General features: G+C 27.9%; 1 protein-coding gene and 1 long non-coding RNA gene across 2 annotated transcripts in view; one reads left to right on the top strand and one right to left on the bottom strand.

Moving 5' to 3' along the window:
* Nucleotides 1–705: 705 nt before the first annotated feature.
* LOC100201290 (dynein regulatory complex protein 10) overlaps nucleotides 706–21,507 on the bottom strand; it is a 31,863-nt gene continuing 11,061 nt past the window's right edge. The window contains exons 2-5 of the mRNA XM_065803860.1: nucleotides 20,348–21,064; nucleotides 10,959–11,192; nucleotides 4,707–4,778; nucleotides 706–1,259 (exon numbers count right to left, since the gene is read on the bottom strand). Coding sequence (XP_065659932.1) covers nucleotides 963–1,259; nucleotides 4,707–4,778; nucleotides 10,959–11,192; nucleotides 20,348–21,052 — 1,308 coding nt within the window. The 5' untranslated portion in view covers nucleotides 21,053–21,064 and the 3' untranslated portion in view covers nucleotides 706–962. The remainder of the gene's footprint in view (nucleotides 1,260–4,706; nucleotides 4,779–10,958; nucleotides 11,193–20,347; nucleotides 21,065–21,507) is intronic.
* Nucleotides 17,370–18,615, top strand: LOC136083918 (uncharacterized). Its single transcript, XR_010640197.1, has 3 exons — nucleotides 17,370–17,571; nucleotides 17,725–17,943; nucleotides 18,482–18,615. It is a non-coding gene; the product is annotated as an uncharacterized LOC136083918 (long non-coding RNA).

The following is a 21,507-nucleotide window of genomic DNA, read 5'->3' on the forward strand; positions in this document are numbered from 1 at the left end:
CTATATTTTTCAACAAGACTCTGCACCAGCACATAAGGCTCAAAACACTCAGGAATGGTTGGCGGACTATTTTTATGATCACATCACTCCAAACTTGTGGCCTCCAAACTGTCCAGACCTGAATCCATTGGATTATTATGTGTGGGGCGTCGTTGAGAGAGATGTTAATAAACATCCTCATAACACCAAAGATTCTCTGAAAGAATCCATTGTCCGAGTAATGGACGACATAGATGAGGGCCATCTCAAACACGCTTGCAGTCAGTTTAGGTCTCGAATCGAAGCTGTTATTGAAGTAGAGGGGGATTTCATTGAATGAAATTATTAAACAATACTTTATCTTATATTATTTATATAATTGATTTTGATTAAAATGTTTTCTGTTTGACTTTTTATCATTTATAAAAAAGATAAAAATATGTTCTCAAATAACTGACGCACCCCGTATAAACAAAATATGATTAATGTTTTAAAATTTTTAAATAGTGTATTTATTGATATATGTATTCAATGTATGTAGTAATATATAAATTGTATTAAAATATATTATAATACTGTATGTATTTTAATGTTTAAAATATGTTATAAACACATTTTATACATTAAAGGATTAAATTTATAATAAAATATTTAATGTATAAAAAAGTTATAATACTGTTTTTTTTCTTCAGCATACTCATACTGTATATACCATATATAAAAACATAATTTAAATTTTTTATTTTTATTTGATTAAAAATTTTCTATTCTAAATTATTTATAACTCGTGTTTCCATACAATACTACTAAATAGTAAATTTATATATTACTAATATTATATATATTTAATATTCTTTCGATTTGAACATTTTAAAATCATAATAAAACTGAATAAATATTAAACATTTTAAGAATATTTTAAATAGTCTAATAAACCTTTATCGTTACTTCATCATTTTGATAAAAAATGTCAAAAAACAATTTCATTTTATTTTTTTTAACCCTTTTTGTTTTCCTTTTCTTTTCTTTTTCTTTGTTTTCTTGTTTTTGGCTTTTAATAACTTTCGGCATCGATAGCCTTTCCAGAATGCTTGAATCAAAATAGCAGCTTTTACCATTGTTCTTAATTTTATTTCAGTTTCAATGCGATGCTCCTCAATGAGATGACGCTTATGCATAATGCTGTCATATTGTAATTTTACTATACTGAAGCGCTCTTCAAGATCCTGCAATTGTTTTTTTTCTTCAGCATATTCATTACTGAGTTTATCATATTCTTCCTAATTAAAAAACAGCATTAAAACAATGCATGAAATTTAAAATTTACGTTTTGATTTTATGTATGTTTTAAAATGCAAAGTTTTGCAATGCACGTTACAAAGCAAAACAGTTATGCAACCAGCAATACAATAAATAAATAATAAAATACAATAAATAATAAAATACAATAAATAATAAAATAAATAAATAGATGAGAAAACAAAAAAATAATAATAAAAAAGAAATAATGATATGGAAAATATACATGACAATAACTAAAATTTACAAAAATATCGTTCAACACTACATTGAATAAAGAAAAAAGTTTTTTCTTTAGATGATGTTGAGCCGTTAAGAGGTTTTGTAGGTCAGGTTAAGTTGTATTTTTAGCGGCACTTTTTGGTAAACCTTTATATCTTTCACATATTACTTTGGTATGTTTGACAAAACTTGCAATGAATTTTCACACTGATACCATTCACTATTTTGACTTATTGAAGCTTTGTCCAAAAATTTATGACTCAAATACGAATACTTATAATTTGATGACTATTACTAAGATTGAAATAATTAAATAATTATAATAATTAGATAATAAATTGGTTAAACTAAAAATTAAACTAAATACACGATATTTTTTAATGGCGGGAACATACACGCCGGTAAGCCAATGGTTCCGTTTATCTAGATTGAGATGTTGCGTATACAACATCGTTTGAACCACTTAAGCAACAACCCTTGTACTTTGTTTTTTTTAATTTAAAAACATGCTGATTTTTAATGGTTGTTTAGTACCAAGTTTGCAAACTATGAGTTACTTGTCTTGATCACCCAAGAAGCCAATATCATCAAAATTTTACTAATAACATGAAGTATTTTGTAAACTTTATTGAACTCCTTTTGCAGTGTGATTAAATACTTTGCTTATATTTTTTGTGTGCAAGAAGTGCCTCTGAGTAATGAAATAATGCTAATAATCGTTTATGCTAATAGTCAAGCGTTTGAACCACTAGCACTGTACTACCGTACCTATGCCATGGAAATAAAATGTAAAAAGTTGGAAATGCCTGTAAAAAGTTGCTACTGGTATGCTGAATAATACTAAGCAGCTTTGAGGCCACCACAAACTTCATTGTTAAATCATTTTTCTTTTTTCTTTGCGTACAGTTTTTTTTTTGAGGTAATTTTTGAACCTAATTCTCCTATCAAAATTTGAACTGAAACATTTTCACTCAACTTCTCTTAAAAATACTTAAAGTTGTTTCACAGAATACTCAATAAACTCATACACAACAACCACTATTTACATGTCCATTTTAACATTTATCTTATGTCTTTCATAATGATCCGCCATTTGAAAATAAAAGTCTTTCATAATGATGCGCCATTTGAAAACATATATATACTCTCATTGAAAATACTTTTGCAATTTTAAATTAGACCCAATTTTATTAAAAATCTCATTGATACAAAAACTCTAGCACTGCACTTTCTACCATGGTTTATGTTGCTGAACCTCTCTAACTCCGCATCATGTACCACAACTTGTATTGTAGAATCTCTTTAGCACCACATAATGTACCATAATACACTTTTCAAAATACTTTTAGCTCCGCGTCATACATCATGATTTATGTTGCAGAATCTTAGTATCAAATGTACCATATAGCATACAGCCTGTACCATGAGAGAGAGCCTGTACCATGAGAGAGAGCCTGTACCATGAGAGAGCCTGTACCATAAGAGAGAGAGAGAAAAATATATTTTTCAAATCATCAATCAAAAAAAAAAACCGTTACTGCTAAGCAAAACTCATCAGTAGAATGCAAAACTAAACTAAAAGAATGTCCATGGCAGGTCACTAAAAAAGTCAATGGATTATTTACAAATTACGGATTTTAAACTTTTATACTTTTCTGCCTCCTAAAAATAATAACCAAGTGTTTAATTCAATTCTAAATTTCAAATACCTTTCTGGTTACAAAAAATTGATTTTTATAAGAACAATTTGTGGAAAACACTAAATATATTTTCTAATTGCTGCTTAGAACAAATTTAATCAATCAGTGTTTTTTCAATACACGATCAATGTAATTAATAAATTTAACATTAAGGGTTTAATATAACAAGATCAGTTATAATAATATCAGGGGGTTAAAAATGACTTCAAACCTCCCTGATATTTCAAGTTAATTTATTCAATCAGTGTTATTTCAATAAACAATCAATGTAATTAATTTAGTTTAATATAAAAGGTTTAATATATCAAAAACAGTTATAATAGTATTAAGGGGTTAAAAATGATTTCAAACAGTCAAAGATGCTCTTTAACTGGGAAATAATCAATACTAACTTCTTCCTAAAAAAACTTTCCGAAGCCAAATATTTACCTTTAAAAAATTTCTTGTACTGAGATAATAAAACAACCAAGATAGTAACCAAACCTCTCTACAAAATCTCTTGAAAGAAAACTATTTCTCTTGTCATCATCATGATGACAAGATCAATAATAAATATTGCTGCAACAAGTTTTTTCTGGCTTTTGTTTTTCTTGTTTTCAATACTTCAGCAGACAATTTTATTGTTCAACTATTAATCAGAAATAATCAATAAATGAAATTTTAAATTTAGAAACCTAGTTTCCAAGGTTAAAAAATGGTATTAAACTTGAATTTATAAATTATAAACAATTGGTTTTCTTTTTTGAGGAATGTTCAATTGTGTTTTTGAAATTCCATATACAATTTGGTATCAGTATGCAGAAACTATGAAGATACAAAGGTCAAGTGATAATCAGAAAAAAAAAATTGATTTTTATCTGAAACCAAATACATAGGGTGTAATTAACAGTTTTCTATTTTCATTTCAGTTTTCTGTTTTCAATTTACATTAAATAAAAAGCTATTGAAAATGATTGTGACAAGAAATTTTTATGATAAAAGTTATGCATGTTGATACGAAAAGTAATTAAAGGGTATGGGTACAAAAGAATAATTCAAGTGATAAATTTCAAAAATAAAAAATAAAGGGAAAATAGTAGTTCTCCCTGAAAAACGAATGCAAAAAATAAATAAAAAAATTAAAAAAAATTGATTTCTGTTAGCTTTATTTTGATTATCTAATTAAAAAACTAACTGACTTATTCTCAAAATACTTTTTACCAAGACATCTTCATAAAACTTTATATTCTCCTCTTGAAACTTTTTTTTCTTTGACAACTTTTATTCACCTACACACCATTTATTTTCATATACACACCATCATAAACCTATATTTATCTTCACACCATTATATCTATATCCACATACTTTCCACATACTTAACATAATAAATCTATATTTACATACACTCATAAATCAATCATTATCTAAAGTAACTTGTATTAATTGTATATGTAATTAAAAAGTTTAAAAAATAATTATTAATACTAGTAAAAAAACTTCTAAACAAAAAAGCTATAAGTAAACCTGTCGCTCTGTCATGTCACTATCATACTTTTGAATCCAGTTCTCAACTTCTGTCTCAATCTTGTATTTCCGCTAAAAAAAACAATTATAGTCTTAAGAAGTCTTTAATTAAATCTTCTAAACAAAATCCTTCTCCATTATTATATATATCAATCTTGTATTTCCGTTAAAAAAGATAATTATAGTCTTGAGAGGTGATGAGTTTGAAAAGTGATGAAGTTTTTTAAGCTAGTTTATCACATTTACACACCTGACTTGTTTACGATATGAATACTTGACAATAATTTTGGAGAAAATGATATGTTAGTTACTAACAGTGCATCTGACTTGGGGGTCAGGTTAAAACTAACTATTTTTGTTACTTTTACTACCTTAAAATTAACTGCTTTTGTTCCTTTTAGACATCTATCTAGACATTTTTTAGACTATTGTAGTTCTAATTACAAAATTGGTTAGAAAATTAGATGTTGCTTAAGATATCAGCGGGATGCGGAGTTCCAAAAGGACTTCAGCTTTATATCTCTATTTTTTTACCAAGTCTGCACTATGGATACTACAGATCTTAAACTCTAAACATATTGGTTGACTTATGATCTGCTGTAAGAAAAAAAATTGATAAAATTTAATGACTTTGAATTTATTGTTTTTAAGCCCGGAGTCCTTGCCACCATTATGCCTAAGTACTCCAGTTTCAAAAAATAATTGTTCCTTTTACCTAAAAGTCTTAATTTTTTTTCCCATTAGTGGTCCATAAGCTTTTATATATTTTTAGAGCTCCTGGATATCGAAAACTAGGAAAAAGTAATCTAGTAATGGAATTTTGTGACTTTCAAACCCAGAGTCATTTTAGGACTCTGCATTCCTGGATGCCACTAAAAAAGTCACCTGATAGCTGATTTTTGATTGACTTGAAAATATGGCTAATTGGCAATACTATAAACCTTTTTTTTTTTTTTTGCAGAGGCAGATCTAGAGGGATCAAAATAATCATCATAAATATTCTGGGTGAATGCCCAGGATTCACCCATAATATTTTAATAATTTATAAATAAATCTTTGTGTTAACTTGAAAAATAAATTAAACTTATAATTTAATTATAAGGAATTTAAGCAAAACAAAACAAAATAACCTCTCCTACACTCTCCTACACTATGCTCAAAAAATTAATTTGATGCATATTTAAGGAATTTTAAAGTAAACTTTTGAATTATTTTATTCAAATATTTTCAGAATGGTTTTGTTCTGTTTACTGTAAATAAAGCTAAAAAAATCCAAAATTGTTTCAGGATTTATTTGACCCAAATTTACAGTAGGCAGAAAATAAAATTTGCAGGAATGTTTGATCAAAAGGGTTCACTCAGTTTCATTTATGCATAAAAATGAATCTTTAAATATTCCAATAAAGCCTTAATTATCTGTATAAGCCTTATTCCGTATAAAGCTTATAATTATTTGAATAATGCTTTAATTATTCAAATAAAATTAAATTTATTGAAAATAAATTGAGCTTCATTTGAATAATTGAAACATTTATAAATGCCATTAAAGCCAACCATATACCTAATAATAAAGAAAAGCTTTATAGTAATTTTAAAGTATTAAATAAAAAGTTTCCTGTTTTAAACAAGAACAATCTCTTTTTAAGAAAATAAGATATTTTATTCCAATACAAAATGAAAATAAAAACTATACTGCTCTAAAGTATAAATTTAAATATGTTATACTTTTGATTATTCTTGAATATTTCTGGTTAGTTTTTTGAGGTTATCATGATGACAATAAATATCATCCAGAAATTGGAGAAACATATAAAGACAACATTGGTATAGGTAACTTTGTAAAACTTAAACATTTTCGTATTGAAGCTGGTGATAAAGTTTTTGAGTGACATAATTGTTCTGCTCCTTAAAATACAACATATATAAAACTTCTTAAAATCAACTTATCAAATGCTGCGAAAAAGCATTCTAAGAAGTTCTGGTTAACAAAAAAAAAATGTCTGCTTATTTTTCTATACTGTGTGACAAAACCACTGATTGTTCTAATGTTTAACAGCTACCTCTTTTTTTTAGATACATTGATTGTGATAACAATTTCTGAGATTTATTAAATGTAAATCAGATAAAACTGGTCTTAGTCTTGCCTAAAATATAGTTTCTGCAATTGATGACCTTGCTCTTGATATCTAAAAATGTAGAGGTCAAGAATATAATGGTGCAGAAGCAATGTCTGGAAAATTAGGAGGTGTCTAGAATATAAATTTATAAGACACTTTTTATTCACTGTGGGTGCTATGTGGCTATGCGGGTGCTTTGTTCACTGTGGGTACTATGTAGCTATGTGGGTGCTTTGTTCACTGTGGGTGCTGTGGGTGAAACTTAATTTAGTTGTTAGTAAAATTTACTAGCAATTTACTAACTCATACAGTGCTCAGAGTGTTCTTAAAAATGAAGGTGAAAAACAAAGATGAAAACTTAACCCTATATGCTAAAAATATTTAAATATCAAATAAAGGTTTCGTACTACAATTTTCAAATAAATTTCATGCACCTGCGGCTTTAACTAAAAAAATAATTTGAAATGTTTTGTGGATCACCTGTAAGCAACAATGATCATATTCAGCCAAACACTGTTAAAACATTTGGAAACAAAAAAAAAAAACATTTCTGAACATCTTAGAAATGTTCTTGATCAAATCAAATATATCTTATTTTCTTTATTATCTTATTTAACTTTATATTCCAAACATGCAAGTTGTCTCAATAGGTCAAGCAAACCATGCAAGCCGCCTCAATAAGTTCAACTTTCCAGGTTAACCAAAATTGATTAATACATATCGAACTGAATGGGTTCAGAAACCTAGAGGTCTAGATAATATCTTTGACAACTAAATTTAGGTTTTTAATTCAATGAAAAAAATGACATACAATGATGGTAAGATTGTAGTTTTCAAGGGTACCCTAAAGGGTAACCTAAGACCTTAAATTTTATCCCATGAAATTTTTTCTTTGATTTTGAAAGTAATCTATTTGCACATTGATTTAACAAATGATTTAAGAATCTATCGAAACTTGAATCATTTGTTGGTAGCTTTTTGAGAAAAATTACCTGCAAGACTTGATATAAGTAAAGATTAAACCCCCTCTAACTCACCATCAGACCCTATATTTAATATTAGTAAAAGATATATTTTAATATATCTTTTACTAATATTAGTGGTCTACAAAGCAACCTTCCATTAGTTGAATTTTACCCCTTGCAAAATTCACTAGACTTGCTTGCTCTTAGTGAGACAAACTTAAATTCTGCAATTCCTTCTTCAGATCTCAGTTTTGATGGGTACTAACCTTTGATTTACAAAGATTCCAATAGTCACATGCTTGGCTTGGAAGTATAAATACACATCAATTCACCTATTTGTTGTAAAATCAGGTTTGAATCCTTTGATCATTCTTTTACATGTTTCCGCTTCACATCTTCACTCAATAATCATTATTTTTGTTCTTCATCATCATTTTGTTCTCTTTTAAATGTAATTTCTGATCAAATTGACCATAACCTTTCTCTTTACCCCTCTGCCAATATTGTTCTTATTGGTGATACTATTTCTTCAAAATCACCCTATCATTGCACTACTTACCACTACCCTAAAGCTGACTAGGATTGTTTTATGATTCTCTTGGCAATGGTCCTTAGGCTAATGTCTTTTCGCTCTCAGCTGATAGATACACCTCCTACATAACCTCCTGGATTCAGGCAGGAATTGAAGCTTTTGTTCCTTCTTGTCAGCCTCCAAGTCAAGCCTCATCCCACCCCTTCTTGTGTAGCTGTTATATCTAATCGTAATCATTTTTTTCATATTTTTTAAAAGTATAACTTTCTTAAGAACAGGCACCTACTTATTACTGCATGAAATCAATGTAAAAAGTACACAAAAAAAAAGCTGTCTGAAGCTAAAACTTATTATTTTCGTTCATTCATTGAGTTTGACTCAAGATGGGATTGAGAAATTTGTTTATAAAAGGCTCAAAAACCTTGCTAATTATAGAAAAAAGTTATATGAAAATAACTTTCTGTCAGTCAATCAATAAGGTTTTCAATTCTCTCACTCTACGGCTGACTTGCTAACTACTATGACTGAAAAATTTTATTATGAATTAGATAGAGGGGGCAAGGCTTCGGCTATTACTCTTGACATATCTAAAACTTTTGCCAAAGTTTGGTATGCTATGCAAAAAAAAGAAAAGATGAATGGCTACAAAGCAAATATATGACCAGCAGTGTTGAAAAGAAAAACAATAAAAAAGTTGGGTAGTGGTGTGATTCGGACCACAGACATTCCGTGTATGAAGTAAAGGCCTTATCTAAATAAGCTAAATGTGCATTTACTAATAAACAAATAAAAACAGTTATATAATAAAAAAAGTTAAAAGACGAAAAACCACCTCCTGGGAAGGTTTGTACGTATATATATTCATCTATATGTTTTTATAAATATAATGTGAAATTCAATCTAAAATGAAATTATCATTTATTTCATTTGTAGGGTTTGCCAAGATTTAGTCAGCCCCAGCCATAACCACAGGCCCAGAATTAATAAATGGCAGCCCTCTCACAGAGTTCTCTTCCTTACATCTTCTTAGATTATGATTTACTACTGACCTTTCATGGAAACCATATATACAATTGATTGCTAAATTAACACCTGCTAAGGTTGCTTCTCTTTATCATGCTTGCAGTTTTCTCTCTCTTGATTCTATTCTCTACGTCTACAAATCTCTTATTCGCCCCTGCATGGAATACTGTTGCATATTTGGGCTGGATCTTCTAATGATGCTCTTTCTCTTCAAGACAAGGTCCAAAAACGCAGTGTAAACGTAGTTGGACCCACTCTATCTGCAAAGCTTGAGCTTATTTCTCATTGTCGTAAAGTTGCATCTCTTTCTCTTTTCTACAAATCCTATCATGGTTGCTGCTGAAAGGAGCTATTATTTCTAGTTCCATCAACTAAAACTCATTCTCGCTTGACTCATCATTCAGCAAAGTCTTATTCATTTACTGTATCTGTCCGTGCATGCCCTAAAAACTTTTATTCATCTAGTTTTTCCCCCGCATTTCAACCCCTTGGAACTCTCTTCCATCTTCATGTTTTCCTGATTCATACACCTACAACTTTTAAAGTCTTCTGTCAACCATTTCCTTGCTATATAACTATATTATTTTTTTCTAGTACTTCCAACTTAACAGTGGTTGCTTGCAGCCTTGTTAGGAGTGAATCAGTATAAACAAAAAAACAAAAAAACAAACTGACTGTCAAGAAAAAAACCTAGAAATGGAGGCTTGCCTATGGCAACAATATAAGCACTTTTCATAAACTGATTATTAAGAAAAGGAAATAATCCACAAATGGATGACTAACCTTAGGCAACATGACAATTACAGATGGAGTGCATATTCCTATGCACTCCATCTGTAATTAATACGCTAGTTACACAAGTATTAAATGTCTAACTTATGAACAGAAAAGCTGGCAACATTTGTTATAAGTTTATTTAGATTACTAAAAATAATAAGTAATAAATAGACAGACTTTTTTTTCCTTGCTGGTTGAACATAAATGCAATATATAAAATGTACCACTTTCAAATTATGTAAAGATATTATATAACATGTACCACTTTTAAGATATTACAGGTGTAGTTATTAACACAAACTAAAGATTTTATATTGGTTTTCAGGTTTTTTATTGTTTTTGTTTTTTTACCATCAACCCTTAAATTTAATAAATACTTTATCAACATAAACATTACATCGGATAACAAATACAATATTTGGAAGTCTTACATTTCTTTTTTAAGAAAAAAATATAAAAGATAGTGGTATAGTGGTAGTTGGGTAGTAGAGGTGTTCTACTACCCAAGTGAGTTTGATCCCAACAATGTCCCCTCAATCTTCTCTAAAATAATTTTTAAATAAAAATAAAATAATAAAACAATTTTAAATCTTTGATGGAAAAAGAAAAAGAAAACTTTTTTATTAATCAATTTATCTTAACCTATTTCTCTGTGCAGCAACCTTGTTTAAAAAAGGTTTGTTTTTGGAATTTAGGATTGAAAGAGAGATTCAGATAAAATTAAAAAACAGTTTAAAAAAATAAAAAAACTTTCTTGACCGTATAGGCCATTTTTGGAGCTGTTAAATTGTAAGGTGAATTTAATATATATACAAATTTAAAAAAAATAAATAAATACCTTTCTTAAAAATAACTCACTCTCTCTGTGAGCTTTGAGGTTGGATTGAAGTTGCTGCTTAATCTGAGCAATATCTTCTTGAAGTTTTGATTGAGTAGTATTTGCTTCTTGAACATTTACAAAATGAATGTTCTGAGCATCTAGCAAGATTGCATTTTTAATAGCATCGGATTCATTCTGAACATTTTGAATTTGAATATTGAGTTGATCGATTCTATCATTAACTTGTTTTATCTGTAAAAGAAAAAAAGAAATAAATACATTATACTTTTAATCAAGAATAAAAATGAACTAATTGCTTTACTCTATGTAAATGTTTATTTAGCAAAAATAATTCTTAACACACTTTTAAAAGTAGAATGAATATAAAAGAACTTTAAATTTAGTACTAAAAAAGTTGAAATAAAATTCAAGGAGCTTAAAAAATGTTAAGGTGTTAATGAATTTCGATGCGAAATAAACAGTCAACAACATTTCAGCACCTCAGAGTAGTAGTATTGTGCTCAATCTTTTTCTTCATGAAACAACTTTGTTTCTCAAAATACCTGTTTCAGAATTACAAAGAAAGATTTAAGAAGAAAAAGATAAGTTTTTCTACCTACTTTTATACCTTTCTTTAGCCTTTTTCACAAAAATTTCAAATTTAAAAAAATTAAAAAAAAAAAGTAAAGAAGGAAGATTCATTATTATTCATGTGAGAAAAAATCAAGAAAAGTAATTTACAAATTTTTACTATAAAAATACTTGAAATTTATTTAAAAGAAATTTAACTTTCAAAAACTTTTCAAAATTCAAAAGAAAATGATTTAAGAAAATGATTTAAGCTTTAAACAAGAAAAAAGTTTCTCAAAAAAGTATAAAATGTTCAAAATATAACTCATCTTTTAAAAAAGATAACATGAAAGAGTTACAGTTTGAAAAATATTGATTGCATTTAACTTATAGTTAATTTTTTATTAATAAAATACTATGTTTACTTTAAGGAGCTTAATACAAGGGGGGTCGTCTGTTGATTTTTAGAGAATTTTCTACTAATTTCTCTACTTTTACTTTTGGAGAATCCTCTACTTCTTAAAACTTGTTTATTAACACTTCTATAATATTACTATGAAAATAAAAACATTCAAAACCTTTGAAATTAGAAATTTTAAACTCACAGAAAAGAAGTAAAATGTTTAGTGTAAATAAAAATTTAAAAAAAATAAAATACAAGCACGAATTATTGGTTGCTAAAATCTCCTAAAGGGTGAACTTTAATGAAAACTTTTAAGGGATGATAGCAAATTCTAAAATGGACATTTATAAACTTTATATAGCTTTTTCCAAAGAAGAAAGCATGTTAAAGCATTGCTGTGTAGAGGTTACGTTGCAAAAACTGTGATTTGTTTTATTTAGACCTTAACGGTATTAACTCTGATGATCCTATCTTAACAAATGCCCTTAAACTTGGAAAAATATAGCTAAATAAAGTTGAAGCAAAATAAGATGCTTTAATAATATGATTTCTACCCCCTCCTTCCCCACCTATACAATAGACATCTGTATTTTAAAATAGTATGATACAAAACATAATGTAATTGTAAAAAAAAAATTTATATTTTGAATATGGTTTAAAATAATAAATATCATTTTTGTGTCAAATTGAGTTTCTAAGTAGGATATAAGAAGGCAAATTCTGCTTACAAAGTAAATTAAAGTGTTGTCAAGCAGGAAGAGGATGAATTACTATTCTAGAAAAGATTTATTTGAGTGGTTTGTAACCATCACTAGAACTTTTAAAGCACATTTACCCAGGATTATGTTTAAAACACAATGCAGGTTTTTTTTAGGGTTTTGCTGTCCCTTAAAAACTTTGCTCCTTGCATTCACCATTTATTTATACTCCTATGATAGCTACAGCCTGCCTTGTTTATTAGCAATAGCTTTTCCTTTAGGCATAAAGTATTATTGCTTAAGAATTTTTCAATAAGTGATAGAAATGTTTATAGATTGTTGCAATTCTTATATGAATTCAGTAGGATGAATTTTAGTTTTTAAGGACCTTTTTTATTTTTAAGAAATGGTATTTTTTAATCTATTTCTTTAAATATGCTTATAATTAACAGGATAAAACAGTTTGAAAAACTTGAAAACAAATGATCATAGTTGCTACTTATAGTTATAATAAAGAAACTCAAAAAAGTACCAAAAAAAGTGTTTTTCAAAAATTTGTATGACCTGTTTCACGATATTTTATGATAAAATTGTCCATAACAACTGCCTAAATAAGACATAAAATTTTACCCATTAATTATAACTTTTTTTTTTTTGAAAATTTCTGAAATTTTCAGAAAACTTTCCGAGTTGAAAATTTCGTGGAATTTTTCAACCCAAATTCCATATTTCAATAATAATTCTTTTGAAATATTATGTAATTTGATTTTTTGTTTTATATAACAATTAATGAAAAGTTCATACTCTTTATTTTCTTTTTATTACATACTATTTTTAGTTTATTTATATTGCTGCATGGATATTTCCCTATAATATTTTAAAGTTACGTTACATCTCAATCAGTTACAATTGGTAACAAGGAAACATTCTCTTTAAATGAATATTAAGTAAATAAACATGATAAGGCAATAAATGTTTGTTTATCATTGCTGTACTGCTAATCAGCATCTTTTATTTTAATTTTATTGTAAAAAATCTTTTTCTCAATTAGTTACTATGTCACAAAAAAAAAAAAGGTTACAACTTGCAACGTAATGTCTTAATTATTGTTTTTTTTTTAACTTTTCAAAGTGTAACCAATTGAGACCTAATCTAACGTAAAAAAATCTAGATTTGAGACATAGTTAAAATACGTCTCAAATATGGATTTTTTTAACATTACATTACGTCTACACATTAAAAAGTAATATAACATAACTTTTTTTTTTGATAAGAGTAATACTTCTTAATAGTTATTATTATAATTAAAATTACTAATTAAGTTTACTAATTCAAATTAAAATTATTATACTAACTTGATAGCTTTTATAAACCTACAAACAAAAATGTATATATAATGTTAACTTTTCTTATGTTCTAATAAAATGTTAACTTCACCTCTATATGCCAATTAGCCGGAGGTGGATAAACCACAATACCACTATGCAATTGCATTTACTTTGGTTACTTACATTACTTGGTTAATTACATGGATTGAATTTTATTTTATTGTTTCTAGTATTACTGTTTTACTTTAGTTATGCTTTTATTTCTTCAATATATCTTCCTTTACAGGGTCAAATCATTATATTTCAACCAATGGCTTGTGGGGTACCATCTCTGATTTTCCTGATTTTTACATATCATTATCTAAATGATGTAAATAGGTTAAATGTGCAATTTCAGAGTTCCAAGTGCAACAGTTTAGAAATTATAGCCTTACAAACACTCTCAGGTAGCCCCCCTCGGTTCCTCGAATGGTAAAAATAGACAACTTTAAGGCCTTATAACTTTTTTCTAACTTTCAGCAAGTGGCTCATTTTTTCTAGAACTATTTTCTAGATATTTCTGTCTTAAAATTTGTGATTTTCATTAGCTTGTATCATGTTAAAAAAAAACTACAGCCTCCTAAACTTTGGAAAAATTCTGAAAAATGCTAAATAAAGGCAAAATGAAGTTAACCGTAGTATTTTTCTATTCATCAACAAGTCCTAACATGTTAGTTTTCTAATTAGCTACAATGGTCTACAACAAATTGGCAAAATATAAGCAGCTCGTTACATTTTAGAAATCAGTTTTATCTAAAAATATATAGTCCACTTTACTAAAAAGTCCCATTTTCAGCCATTTGGGGATGGCTCGTAAATTTTTCTAACATTTTGTATTGGTCTGATATTAACTGCAAATAAGGCCATTAGATCTAACTATATAAAAATGTAAACATCACAAACTTGTCATGTTCACAACAAAAATGGCAGCATTTTTTATTAACCCTATTTTTCAATTATCAGGGCTGAATAGTGTTATTGGAAACCAGTGCCCCTCCAACCTGCTTTCTGGCCCATGTGAGGGATGTAGCCTATCATAAGTCATTTCTTAAAAAAAAAGAGATATGGTTGGTTACTTTCTCCCTGATCTGGACTTTATACCGGATAGGAGCACAACTAAAGGGGTAATAACTATATAGAGCCTGCATTATTTTTAAAAGGTGACACTCAAAAAAAAATTTAGTTAATCATAAAATTGCGATTTAATCTTTATTATGATGGTTTTTTTATAGTTGATTGAATTGCTAATAATTCAAGGCAATAGTAGGACAGTGGGTTAATACATTACTGGCAATATGAAGTATAACAAGACTAATCAAGCCATTACAATATTGATTTAATGTTTTGTTTAAATATGTTTTTTAACAAAGTATGAGTTTCAATTTTATTAGTTAATTTTAACTATTTATCTAAAAATGCAATGATTCTATATAATATACCCTTTTGCAAATGTAAATATATAAGCATTTATAACTCAAAATAACTTACCTTGATATTTTTCTGTTCAATAAACTTTGCTATTGCAGTTTGTTTCCATTTTTTTCATTACATTATTTGTATGTGTTTTTAATTGTTGGATCTTATGTATGCATGTATGTATGTATGTATGTATGTATGTATGTATGTATGTATGTATGTATGTATGTATACATACATACATACATACATACATACATACATACATACATACATACATACATACATACATATATATATATATATATATATATATATATATATATATATATATATATGTATATATATATATATATATGTATATATATATATATATATATATATATGTATATATATATATGTATATATATATATATATATATATATATATATATATATATATATATATATATATATATATATATATATATATATATATATATGTAATCAAATCATTATTGAACTTACTTCTCCTATATAACTTCATAGAAAATTATACATAAGAAGGTTCAATAATATTTCATCTTAATTAAATTTATTAGATAAACATGAATACTTTTTCTATTGGTATTGAACTAAAGTTAGATTGTCATAAAAATACATACTGCAGTCAGTCTGAAATTTCAGAAATAGTAAATGAAGATAAATACCTGCTGACCTTAAGAACTGGAATAAGAAATATTCATTTGCATACAATTTGCACTCACCATAGGTTACAATTTATTAATTACTATTCAACATACCATAAATCATGTTGTGACCCGTTCTCAATTCATTCAAAGATTGTTAAAGGAAACCTGACAACTGTCACTCTGGAGCATAATCAACTGGACTCTAATTTAATTCCTGGGAAAAAAATATGTTTTGGTTGTGTAAGAAAAATCAAGAATGTTGAAGAAGTTGACAAGAGACATGATCCAGATTACATATCACCTGATAACTCTGTCACACAAATTGATACTCGAAATCCTTGTCTTGTTAAATTTGGTGTGTCTCCTATTAAAAGATCATCCAGCATGAGTATGCTACAAATAGACAATAAAATAAAAAAGAAAGTTAAGTTGCTAAATGAATCATTGAATGCATCTGAACGAGGTGAGCTTCAAATTAGTATGCTCAAAAGTTCCGGGATGTTAAAGGAATCCTTGGTGAGAGATTAACAGACATAAGAAATCCTAAAAAATTGACTACTGAAGTTGTAAATCAAATTGTCAACTTTTATGAGGATGATAGTAACAGCAGGTTATTGCCAGGAGCAAAGGATTACATTAGCATAAAGACAGTTGATGGTAGACAGCACATTCAGAAACGACTCATACTATGCAATCTTTCAGAACTTTACCAGAAATGGTTAGAAGAATCAAAATCTAATGGTGTAGTAAAGGTGGGACTGACATCATTTGCTCTTTTAAGGCCACAACATTGTTTTGTTGCAGGAAAATCTGGCACGCACACAGTCTGTGTTTGTATTGACCATCAAAATCCAAATCTTATGGTTAAATCATTAAAAAATGAAATAAAGTCAAAAGATCTGATGGCCTTAGCTGTATGTTCAATAGAAAATAAACCATGTATGTTTCATGAGTGTGATAAGTGTCCTGGAAAAAAGAGAATTGAAAAAAGTTAAATGAACTGTTAGGGGATTCAGCAAATGAAATAACTTATAAGCAATGGTTGAAGACTGATAGATGCTCCTTGGAAACTATAGTTAAAAGTCCTGATGAGTTTCTAGAAGAGTTAACAGACAAGTTATATAACCTCACAAAACATCATTATGTCAGCAAATCACAGACATTCTTTTTAAACCAGCTCAAAGAAAACATGAAGTCAAATGAATGTATTATGCAAATGGATTTTGCTGAAAATTTTTCATTTATTATACAAGATGAAGTTCAGTCATCCTATTTTTCCAAAAATCAAGCAACTCTCTATCCATTTGTCATATATGTGCAATCTTTAAATGGAAACCAATCACCAGAAAGCAAATGTTATTGTGTTATATCTGACAATCTAATTCACAATACTGAGGCAGTTTTCAGTTATGTTTCCAAAATCATACCAATTCTGAAAGAGGAATATCCACAAGTTCAGAAGATCAATTATTTCACTGATGGTGCAAGCAGCCAGTATAAAAATAGGTTAAATTTTCATATCACAATATTTAAAAAAAATTTTGATAACAATTACCTATTCTAGACAAACTATTTTCAGCCCTTGAAATGATGTTTTTGAAATTGGATACAAAATTGATAATCTTTAACTGAATAGGTTTTTTTCTTATTGTATTTTAGGTTTAATTTGAAAAACCTGTGTTTTCATGAAAAAGACTATGGACTAAAAGCAGACTGGCATTTTTTTGGGACTGCACATGGAAAAAGTGCATGTGACGGAATAGGTGGTACAGTGAAAAGAGTTATTCATAACCTATCCCTTCAAAGGCCAATTGGCAATCAAATTTTGACACCGAGGGACATGTTCTTAGTTGCTAAAGAAAAAATTAAAAACATCAGGTATATATCATGCTATTGTCAAAGTGTATGTACATTTAGGTTATGATATTTTTTCAAATAATTGATGTCTAGTATCCTATATCATAATAGGCATTTAAACAAAAATAATAAAAATAACGTATGAATGTTTAGTTATAAAAAATCAAATAGTATAGAAAAGGATTCCTTAAAACAAGACCTTACTAAATACATATTTGGAAATAGAATTATGATTTATGTTAACTCTTTTTCAGATTTATCTACATTTCTGTAACCGAAACAGCTGCTATTACACATGAAGTGCTTGCTAAACGATTTGAGAATGTTCCTGCCATCAAAGGTACTCGCTCATACCATTATTTCTCACCTCAATCATGCTGTTTAAAAGCTTATGTAACATCAATGAGCAGTACATTTGACTCTTTTCACATGCTGGAAGATACTTGCATTAATACACAAAAATCGATGAATACTGATATCAATATTAATGATTGGGTATTTGTGAATTATTTTGGTGAATTCTTTCCTGGAAAGATAACTGATCTTAAAGGTGACACAGTTTGTATTAGCTGTTTACAAAAAGCAGGCAATTATTTCAAGTATCCAACAACCACAGATATCCATTGGTATCCAGTTAGTGACATTATTGCCACGTTACATGACCCTGAGCTCAAAAACACTAGAGGATTTTACTCTTATCTTATCAAAAAAAGGATGAAATGAATTATCATATATAATTGTTTTCAACTACATTATTATGTATTGCCATTATTAAGGGAGAATATTGTAAAAAAGATAACTATGCTTTTCACATAAACAAAAATGCTGGGCTAGAAATGGTTTTTATAGCAATTATATAAAATTTTGTAAAACAAATTACAGATAGTGGGTTACATCCCTCACATGGGCCAGAAAGCAGGTTGGAGGGGCACTGGTTTCCAATGACACTATTCAGCCCTGATAATTGAAAAATAGGGTTAATAAAAAATGCTGCCATTTTTGTTGTGAACATGACAAGTTTGTGATGTTTACATTTTTATATACTTAGATCTAATGGCCCTATTTGCAGTTAATATCAGACCAATACAAAGTGTTAGAAAAATTTACGAGCCATCCCCAAATGGCTGAAAATGGGACTTTTTAGTAAAGTGGACTATATATTTTTAGATAAAACTGATTTCTAAAATGTAACAAGCTGCTTATATTTTGCCAATTTGTTGTAGACCATTGTAGCTAATTAGAAAACTAACATGTAAGGACTTGTTGATGAATAGAAAAATACTACGGTTAACTTCATTTTGCCTTTATTTAGCATTTTTCAGAATTTTTCCAAAGTTTAGGAGGCTGTAGTTTTTTTCTAACATGATACAAGCTAATGAAAATCACAAATTTTAAGGAACCGAGGAACCGAGGGGGGCTACCTGAGAGTGTTTGTAAGGCTATAATTTCTAAACTGTTGCACTTGGAACTCTGAAATTGCACATTTAACCTATTTACATCATTTAGATAATGATATGTAAAAATCAGGAAAATCAGAGATGGTACCCCACAAAGTTTTCTTGAAATTGGTTGAAATATAATGATCTGACCCTACATTGTTTATCTTCATGTTTGAACAAACTATAGCATTATATATAAACTATAGCAAATTTGGGCTGTGGAACCCCTTGTCCCAGAGAAATTTAGCAGAAATATTGCCAAAAATCAGCATTTTTTCGCGAAAAAAACAAAAAAAAGTCCGCAATTTATAATTTGGCAGCACCCAAATCAGCGCCCAAATACAGTCAGCACTGTCAAAAACGGCCTAAAATAGCCCCTATTTAAGCATGGGTTAATTTAAAAAAAATATATACAAATAATATTGTTAAATACCGTAACTCATAAGTTACGGTATTTAACAATATTATTTGTATATTTGATTACATTAACAAAATGTTATAAGATATATATATATATATATATATATATATATATATATATATATATATATATATATATATATATATATATATATATATATGTATATATAAATATATATATATATATATATATATATATATATATATATATATATATATATATATATGTATATATATATATATATAATTAAGAGAAAGATCATAAAATTAGAAGATACCACAGGTTGCAGTGTTATGTTTCATTAAGTCTAAAATGTTACCAACCATTAGGTAAAATGTTTTGTCTCTGCTACATAAAAATACACATTTTGCATGTGACGTAACGAATCTGGTTTAAGTTACAGTACATAATGTAATTTATACAATATTATAGGAGTTTGTAAACTAACAGGCCTAGCTTGTAACCAAAGCCATCTTACAACATAACAAAGAACTATAATTAAGTTATATTAAATAAAAAGAATAACCATTCAATGTACAATCAATTTTAAATTTAGTAAACTCACCAGGTCATCCTTCAATTTCTTTGCTATGTTATATTCTATTTCAAGTTTATGTATCATAGCATGGCATTGATGCCCTCGAACAATCAAATTTAGTGTAACAACTTTCTGTTCAACATCTTCACTCATCTGTGTTTTTAATCTAATATTGAGATGATCTTTTATAGATGCTACGCTTAAAATTAAGTTATTGGCTTCATTACTACGTTCTTTATAATTATTTTTTACTACTAATGTTGCAGTTGGATTTGATCGAAATAAAGTTAAAATTCTTTTAAGGACATCTGAAACTTTTGATGCTGTATCCTTAATAACAAAAGAACTGTTGAAAGTTTCCCTCTCAACAGAATTTGCTGAAGCAGACTTATCTGTGTTAGATAAAAGCTTGTTATATAAAAGTTGAAGTCTAGAATACTCTAGCAGAGAACCATTTAACGCATCTCCAAATACTGCAGAAAAGCGATCTAAGTTATCTATAACAAAAGGAATGAGAGTTACTACTTCAAGTTGAAATATAAAGTTTTCAATTACTGATAAAACTCGCTGTGTGTCTAAAGAAGGCAATTTTTTCTTGGAAAAATCTAATTGTGCTGAATTAGAAAAACTGGGCTTGTTTTTGTTATCTTTAATCAAGAATCCTGCTTGAAGAAAGTTATTTCCTAATTTATCTTTGAAATCTTTTTGAACATAAGAAGCTGCTGCTGTCATTTTACTTTATAACTAGAAATGTAAAATTACATTTAATATATCTGCTAGATATATATATATATATATATATATATATATATATATATATATATATATATATATATATATATATATATATATATATATATATATATATAATATATATATGTATATATATGTATCTGCTATATATATACATATACATACATATATATTTACATACATATATACAGCTTTGGCCAAAAGTTTGGAACACCCTTGCATTTTTGAAGGAAACGAAAAAATTTTTGTAATAACATAGCAACATATATTTTATATAACTACCATAACAATACGAAATTAATCTACAGTCAGTATGTCATTAAAAATCCACAATTAGTATTTTGTATATTGTCCTCGACTCTTCAGAACAGCTTCTATATGCCTGGGCATCGAGGTCACCAAATTCTCACAATACTCCTGACTCACTTCTGTCA

This window comes from Hydra vulgaris, chromosome 08 (assembly GCF_038396675.1).
Source record: "Hydra vulgaris chromosome 08, alternate assembly HydraT2T_AEP".
Taxonomy (NCBI): domain Eukaryota; kingdom Metazoa; phylum Cnidaria; class Hydrozoa; order Anthoathecata; family Hydridae; genus Hydra; species Hydra vulgaris.